At 50.7% G+C, this 8,305-nt stretch overlaps 1 protein-coding gene across 3 annotated transcripts in view; it reads left to right on the top strand.

Moving 5' to 3' along the window:
- The window catches only part of USP2 (ubiquitin specific peptidase 2), a 23,658-nt gene extending 15,353 nt beyond the window's left edge, over positions 1-8,305 (top strand). For 2 of the 3 annotated variants that reach the window (XM_025047333.1, XM_025047334.1), the window contains exons 3-13: positions 5,088-5,138; positions 5,656-5,779; positions 5,972-6,083; positions 6,179-6,289; positions 6,494-6,558; positions 6,770-6,873; positions 6,956-7,036; positions 7,161-7,239; positions 7,469-7,576; positions 7,747-7,867; positions 8,153-8,305. In XM_025047333.1, coding sequence (XP_024903101.1) covers positions 5,088-5,138; positions 5,656-5,779; positions 5,972-6,083; positions 6,179-6,289; positions 6,494-6,558; positions 6,770-6,873; positions 6,956-7,036; positions 7,161-7,239; positions 7,469-7,576; positions 7,747-7,867; positions 8,153-8,240 — 1,044 coding nt within the window. In that variant the 3' untranslated portion in view covers positions 8,241-8,305. Of the gene's footprint in view, positions 1-1,405; positions 1,766-5,087; positions 5,139-5,655; positions 5,780-5,971; positions 6,084-6,178; positions 6,290-6,493; positions 6,559-6,769; positions 6,874-6,955; positions 7,037-7,160; positions 7,240-7,468; positions 7,577-7,746; positions 7,868-8,152 lie in introns of those variants that run through there. The other variant, XM_006912616.2, reaches the window with a different exon arrangement.

Below are 8,305 nucleotides of genomic sequence, written 5' to 3'. Positions count from 1 at the left end.
TCAAATGGAAGCATCGCTTGCTGCAGACAGTACAGGACTGTGGTTAGAAGTGTATGTACAGAAAAAGGCCATTGTGTTTTGTTCAGAGGCCAGGTTTGGCCATAGCAGGAGGTGGACAAAGATTGTGACAGTGGAGATCACCCCTCCTAAAATGACCCTCGTTTATCACCAAGTAGAAGGCCCTGCAGCTCCTGCCTCCTGCCTACTCCTCCCACCACCACTTCTGGAAAACATGGGGGCAGCTATCTATGCTCCCTTCTCATTAGCATTAAATTGCTGTTTTGTGGGTGGGCTAGGGTACAGCCATACATGTGTTCTGGACACATTCCCCATGTGGCTGTGGTCATGTGTGCAGCGCAGTGTACATGTGGGGATGAGCATGCCAAGAGGAACAGAAGGAGGCCACAGATGAGTAACAGCTCACACTGCTGCCTCTCAGAGTATTTTTAAATGCTAAAAATACTGGCTAAAAATAGCAACCTCCAAACAAGATACTTTCTCCAGGCAGATTCTATGTGGGTCCCTGATAGGTGAGGCAGAGGTAGCACCAAATAAAACACAAAGACATCTGATGATCTTCAGGCACTGCTGCACTTAGGGTCAGAGTATACCCTCACCCCACCAGCTGAGCACCATTTTCCCACCATTGTGTTACTTTAGTCCCACCTCCCAAAAACAAATCAAAATTTGAGATTCTATGAAAGATGGAGAAGAGGCCAGAAAAGGTTCTTACCTGGGGCCAAAAGGGACAGTAACCTATTGGACCTTATAAAATATGAGTATTGCCTCTCTTACTATGCCAAGCTAAAACTGGAGGGAGGAGGGACACTCAGTCCAGAAGCCTTGGAAATCTATCTCCTTAACGTGGGCTCATCTACCCTCATGGACTGTGTGGATGCTGGGCTCCAAGAGGGCCTGAGTCCCCACCGAATGTTGTACAAAAGTTTGTGTGTAAGTGCATTTTTCCCCAAAGAGACTACAGAGCTTTCGTCGAGTTCTCAGGATAATCTGCAGTCCCCCAAAAGTTAGGAATTGTATGCTGCCTTAAGGGAAGTTCGCCCAGCTGACACTCCTCGCCAAGGAGCTGCGGGCATTATAGACGATTTCTTATTTCGTTCAGCATTATCCCATCTACGTCCATCCACGTCATTGCCCTCCCGTCCTGCCCACCCAGGGGGTTGCAGGCCTCTGCGACGGGCTCGCCTGGCCAGTTGGCGGCTGGGGGCGGCGGAGCTCGTACCCAACCCACGGGAGGCGCGGGGGTGGACAGCGAGGCGGCCTCTCCTGGATCCCCCGCAGGCTCCCGGGGACTGGGCGGAGAAGGGGGCGGAGCAGGCTCCGCCCAGGCGCTGACGTCACGGGCCCGAGGCGCCTGCGGGGCTGTCAGTCCGCCAGGGCAGCAGAGCCGGCGACCGGGCTGTTGGCTGCGCGCGCCGGGGAGGTTGAGGCGGAGGAGCGCGCGTTGGTCCGCCGTAGCGGTTACCGCCGGGCGTGGCGGACGGTGTCCTGTGGCGACTTCGCCGGTCTTAGCGTCCGGGCTGTGGGACCGCGCGGTACACCCCCGTGCCCCCTTTGCCAACGTTAGGCGTGGGGCGGAGCCCGCCGCCCGCCCCCCAGCATGCGCACCTCGTACACCGTGACCCTGCCAGAGGAGCCCCCCGCCGGCCCTTTTCCCGCCCTCGCCAAGGAGCTGCGGCCGCGCTCCCCTCTCTCCCCTTCCCTGCTGCTTTCTACCTTCGTGGGGCTCCTGCTCAACAAAGCCAAGGTACGCGGGGCCCCTTTCCGGCACCCCCACGCGGAGGGCCTGGGGTTCTGCCTACTTCCCGGGAACGCCGGGCCCCCCCGCCCCCGCCCAGTCCACCGCGCCCCCTTAGCCGGGGGACGGATTCTTCCTAGCCCCCACCCCTCCTTTCCCACGGTCTCCCGACAAGGAATGCCCCCACCCCAGGTGATCTCACGCTTACTCGAAGCCCCCTACCCTGTTGAGGTCTTGTCCGGAGTCCCTCCTCACCCTCGTAACCCTGGCACCAGGTGGCTCTTGGCTTTCAATTACTGAGACCTATCAGGTGCAGGAAAGCACCTAGTAACCTTGACTAGTTCTCGGCATGTGAGGGAACGGGCAGCACGCTGGACTCTGCGGGTGTGACTCCTTTAAGGCCAAAACCCAGCAAGAAAGGCTAATCAGAAAGGGTCTGCCTCCCCCCTACCACTGATCCCAAAGGGTTGGTAACCGGGGGTCCTTTGACCCTATCTATGAAGGGCAAAGGAGTTGCAGACAGGTGGAAAAGGGCAACTTCCCTTTTTTTTTCCAGCCCTCCCCAGTACTGCTAAGTGGGCACTGGATCCCTCAAATGAAGTAGCCACGGACTAATGCTGAGGCTAAAGACTGGGCACTGCCCACTTGGGGAAGGAAGAAGGGGCCAGAGCTTGACAGATCTTACGTAACAGGCACCAGCTCCCGTGTTGGCAGTGCGTGCACTGCCCGTGCCAGAGCCACACCAGGCTCCTTGGCTGCAGCCAGGACTCATGGCTGACCCTCATGGCACAGGTGAAGTAAGCAGGAAAGCCCTCTACTGGGGTCTTGCATGTGAAGACACAAACCTCAATCATCCTTTCTTATACGGCCCATATACCCAGATGTTTCCTCAGCATTAACCCAGAATGGGCTCTTCCTGAGCCCCCTGCTGCTGCACTGGAAGGTGAATGTTGTCTGTTTACTTACTGAAGATGGCATCTACTTTCTAGGACAGTGGGTCCTATTTAGTCAAAATTGGGTTTGCTGGTGGCTAATTTTAAGGAAGTTTCTGATCCAAATTTTCTCACCTCTTTGCACGTGAGTTCCAGCATACCAGCCGGAGTCATTTCCTTCTCTCCTGGTGAGAGGCCGGCTGTGCAGGGTCTCTTCCAACTTCTCCAGTTCTAGCCTCTCCCTGTCAGCCCTGAGGTAGGATTGTTTTCGTGGTAAGAAAGGTCACTCCTGGGACATTTTGTTCCCTCTGAAATGGAAAGTGCTGACTTTCCCCAGAGCTCCTGATTTCCTATTCATGGCAGAAGAATATCTGGCTGGGCATAGAACAGCCCTGCTCTCCCCTCTGCTCCCACTCCCTGACTCCTGTTATCCAACCACCTTCTAGGCAGAGTGCTTAGAAATTCGTATGTGGTTTTGAGCTCAGGAAATTTTAGACAAAGGCATGGCACCCCTCAAGAAAACTGAGGGTCCTAGCACTGCCTTAAAGGAGCTTCCCCATCTCCCCACCGACCAGGCTGTTAGTAGGGTCAGATCCTCAAGAATAGTAACTGTGGATGATGACAGGTTCTTCCTGACCCTCACCCCGCTGGCTTAGAGTTGGTATCAACACCACAGAATGCCTCAGTAGAAAGATGCCTCCAGTTTCCCATTGCCCCACCCTCACTGGTGCTAAGTGAGTACTTTCTCAGCTTAGGGCCCACTTTGGTGTACACTGACACTGTCACCAGTGGTAGAATGCTTTGCTTCTACAGCCTATTTAGACAGATGTTGTCTGAGGCACAGGGGGTAAGAACTAATAAAGCGTTGCCAAAAATAGGTGTAAGAGTGGATATTCTGTTGTGGGCAGGTTTTAATGTTTAGCTCCAATTGTGCAAAGCAGAGACTTCTGCAGTGTTTTTGTTGGGCCCCAGGGGAGTCCTCTAGGTCTACCTGAAAATGCTGATAAGGTCTTTGTCCAGGGAATGCACTCTGTTGTATCTCTCTTACTGGAACATTAGGGTTTAGACTGTCATAAAGGTAAGATTCAAATTTCATGTCTGGCCCTGGCAGAGCTCTTCAAGGATGCTTACACCCCACCTGCTGCCAACAGGCTTTTCTCTCTAGCTGCAGGTGGAAACTAGGTCCCTCTTCTAGGTATGTGTCCTTCTCTGCCTGTTAGTGTTAGACTTGATAACTGGCAAGGAAGGATCCTTTTACTTGTGGGGTCGGCATGGCAATTCCTGAGAAAAGCCCTCCAGCCTGCCTTTTCCCTCCCCACCCCCTTGAGCTGACAGCCTCATGGGCTTTGAGCTGCTGACAGACTTAGAGGCTGTCAGCACACGGCATGAGTAATTTTAGCTGAGTTATTTCAGGCTCCTGTTCTGATCAGGATTGAGCTGGCCCCACGCATGCCCCAGCCAGTGTCGCTCCAGAGTTGCCTGTTCCCAGACCCCCTCCCTAAGAGAGTGGGGGGTGGCAGGCTCAGCTGCAGAAGGCTTCTTTAACCCTTTGAACCTGAAGGTTTTCTGACTCCTTGGAGGTGGGGCCAGGGATTAGCCATTGACCTGGACAGACCATGCTCAGTGTTCTCAACCTAGCACCTGTTCTTTCTCCAACCCCCTCACCAGCCTCCACAATAGGTACACGAGCAATAGTGGCACCTTCAGCCAGGTGCTTACCTCTGTTGGCCACAATCTGCTATCACAAGGATTCCCAGCCAGTGGCCAGTTGGGATGCTGAAACCTGAGCCAGGCAGGGAGGATTCTCTGGCTTTAATCAGCCCTCTGGTGCTGAGCTCAGCTGGAAAGAATTCCACCTGTCCCTGGCAGTTCATAATGGCTGGCTGACTTGAGTTTTTCCCAGCTAAAGATCTAAACTATTAAAATGTTTTGTCATTGAACTTTTTAAGACCTCCCTGAAGTGCTTATTATGAGCACTGCTTTACGTATTGGACATCTAGGGGTACAAATATAGGTTATTTGAGATAGTTCCTGGATTTGGGACCTGAAATTTCTTGTCGCCAGGAATCAAATATGTTCCCAAATATATGAATTCCTAGTCTCTAGTTCTAATCTCCATTCTCCAATATGGCAGAGAATGAAGAGTAATATAAAGATGGGGGAAAATACATAGTCAATAAAAGAAAGGAAAAACCCCAAGAATATTTTTGTTGAGTATTGAAAATGACAGGCATTCCTCAGTCCTCTTTCCTACAAGGTATGTAGACTAAAGTTGAAGAGTATAATATGTGTGGCCTGATGCTTATGGCTCCAGCTGGGATAGGATTGTATGTAAGAGCCAGGCACAGACCTAGCCTCTTTGCCTTCAGCCTCATATGCCCTGTGTTCTTTGCTTGCAGAATTCCAAGAGCGCCCAGGGTCTGGCTGGTCTTCGAAACCTTGGGAACACGGTGAGTTCTTCCCAGCCTACTTCTTTCCTGGGACCACCCCCTACTATCAAGACTGGGACAATCTAACCAGAGTCCCCTCCGGGCTCCATCTGACTCCCTACCCTTTAAGCCAGGTGGTATCTGCTCTTCCTGGCTGGTGTTTCACAGAATTGCTGGGCTCTGCCTCACCCCTGCCTCCAGCAGGAAGCACTGCTAGAGGGGAGTTGCCCTTTTAACTGTCAGCCTAGCTACTTTCCTGGATCTTTCTCCTCAAGGACATCCATCACTTCCCACGCTCTTCTGTCCAGCTCAGCCATGCTTTTATACATCTGTATAGTAAATAATCAGTTACATGACTTGTGCCATTGGTGGGAATTTGCCTCACTTCTACCTTTTTCACTTATAGGGAGAGAAACTTGAGGCTATGGGAGGATTCATTTCTGGGGTAGATGAATGTGAGGGCCTTTGGTACTAAGTAAGTAGAGATGCCAGATAGGGTCTCTCTTCCCTTGCTAATTATCTGGATCATCTCTTGCAGTGCTTTATGAACTCCATTCTGCAGTGCCTGAGCAATACCCGAGAGCTGAGAGATTATTGCCTGCAGAGGCTTTATATGCGAGATCTCAGCCACAGTAGCAATGCACACACAGCCCTCATGGAAGGTAAGGAACCCATCCGTGGACACAGTCCTGCTTCCCCTGTGGACACTTTTCCACTCTGCTGTTGCTGTACTAGTAGTTGTATTTTATCTGTATCTGTCTTATTTTTCTTTCTTTGCCCAGTTTTTGTTGGGCTTCTAGTTTTAGAGTTACTTATAGAAAATGTCCCACCTCTATACCCTCTCCTTTTAATAGAGTTTGCAAAACTAATTCAGACCATGTGGACTTCATCTCCCAATGATGTGGTGAGCCCATCTGAGTTCAAGACCCAGATCCAGAGATATGCACCGCGCTTCGTTGGCTATAAGTAAGAGCCTTGCACACATGTCCTCCCCAAGGTGGGTGCGGCAACAGCAGCTTCTTGGGATGAGAGGGATTGCTCACTCTTTTCTTTGGGTTCAGTCAGCAGGATGCTCAAGAGTTTCTTCGCTTTCTTCTGGATGGGCTCCACAACGAAGTGAACCGAGTAACAGTGAGGCCTAAGTCCAGCCCTGAGAACCTTGATCATCTTCCGTAAGTAAGAGGAGAAAGATGTAGGAAGCAAAACGTTACGAATTTGAGTTTTTTACCTACTTCTTTGGGGATAATAATTTGAGAACTTTTAATATTAAGTATTTATATTGATAGAACGTTAAACTTATTATTGTTTGAGCTTGATAGAACCGTAAGCTCATCATGGTTTAAGCTCTGACCCATTGTCTTCTCTCTGGTTCCTAGTGATGATGAGAAAGGGCGACAGATGTGGAGGAAATATCTAGAACGGGAAGACAGTCGGATTGGAGGTGAGTGCTTGAATGGGGGGAAATGCCTGCTTTTTCTGTAAAGTGCTTTTTCCTGAGCAGAGCGTGAAAAGCCCTGAGAATCATCCTTCCAGGCAGCCCTCTTTCTACCCAGTGTCCAACAAGCAGGCAGGAGCAGTGAGAAAGGAGATGTGTAGAAAACCATGTGCTCAATTCCCTGTGTTTAAGCACTGCATGTCCATCTCTTCCCCAGATCTCTTTGTGGGGCAACTGAAGAGCTCCCTGACATGTACCGATTGTGGTTACTGTTCTACAGTCTTTGATCCCTTCTGGGACCTCTCGCTGCCCATTGCTAAGGTATGCACCCCTGGTGACCCACTTTTGAAACTCCACTTTTATCCTTTTGTGCCATTGACCTCTTTACTTTTTTCTCTCCCAGCGAGGTTATCCTGAGGTGACTTTAATGGACTGCATGAGGCTCTTCACCAAAGAGGATGTGCTTGATGGCGATGAAAAGCCTGTAAGTCACTCTTCCATATGGTTTCTAAGAGACCTCTCTAGGAAAACTCCTTCACCAGCAGATCCGGCCCAGTAGTTACAGTATTCATACAGTCCTCTCTAGTTCTGTTCATCATATCTTTCAGACATGCTGTCGCTGCCGAGCCAGAAAACGATGTATAAAGAAGTTCTCCATCCAGAGGTTCCCAAAGATCTTGGTGCTTCGTATCCTTAAGGTCCATCAAGGCAGGGACTTGACTTTAGAGAGAGACTGATGACCAGGGGCTGAGGTGAAGGCCGAGGCGAAGAGTAGGAGAAAAGGGGACTGGATAGCCTTTCTCTTCTTGTTTGCTCTTCTGCTGCCTGAGGGATGCTCGCCCTCTTAGGAGGCAGTCCTCCTTTACTTTGACTCTTTCTTGCCACCCTGTCTGTCCTTGACACACAACAATACCAGATCTGAAGCGGTTCTCCGAATCCAGGATACGAACCAGCAAGCTCACAACATTTGTGAATTTCCCATTAAGAGACTTGGACTTAAGAGAATTTGCCTCAGAAAACACCAGTGAGTATTTTTCAGCAAGAAAGAAAGAAACAAGGCATGGTATCTAAGATACAGATGGGAGGCCAAGAGGTGAAGGGGAAGCTCCTAAAGAGTGAGTTTTGAAACTGGAAATAGAGGCAGGAGGGGAAAGAAGTGACTCAGGTGCTTGAAACTTTGTGTTTCCTCCTCAGACCATGCTGTTTACAACCTGTATGCTGTGTCCAATCACTCTGGAACCACTATGGGCGGCCATTATACGGCCTACTGTCGGAGTCCAGTGACAGGCGAATGGCACACTTTCAATGACTCCAGGTGAGATGAGGTTTCAGACAGGCCTGCTGGCTGTCAGACACCTGTACCTCACCCATCTGTATGGTTTCTACCTTGATTGGACAGAAAAAGTGAGCCAAAAAGCCGTGTAACCCATATGAGTCTTATGCCCATTCAAAGAATCTCTAGAAGACAAGGTTGGCCTCGGGTGTATACTAGAGAGATTACAGGCAGGCCCTCACAGGCCTTCACACTCCCTCAGCCATGCAGCTCTATCCCAGTGGCCCCCCACACCAAGGCTCTGACTTTTCCCTGCTCTCTCCACAGTGTCACACCCATGTCCTCCAGCCAAACTCGCACCAGCGACGCCTATTTGCTCTTCTACGAATTGGCCAGTCCACCCTCCCGCATGTAGCAGTGAGGAGCTATATCCCTTTTTCCCTTCCCTGTGGTGGCCCCACACCCCAAGTTTTTTTTTTT

Source organism: Pteropus alecto, unplaced genomic scaffold (genome assembly GCF_000325575.1).
Source record: "Pteropus alecto unplaced genomic scaffold, ASM32557v1 scaffold215, whole genome shotgun sequence".
Taxonomy (NCBI): Eukaryota; Metazoa; Chordata; class Mammalia; order Chiroptera; family Pteropodidae; genus Pteropus; species Pteropus alecto.
Note: the sequence above shows the minus strand (reverse complement) of the source record. Positions and strands in the feature narration are given on the sequence as shown.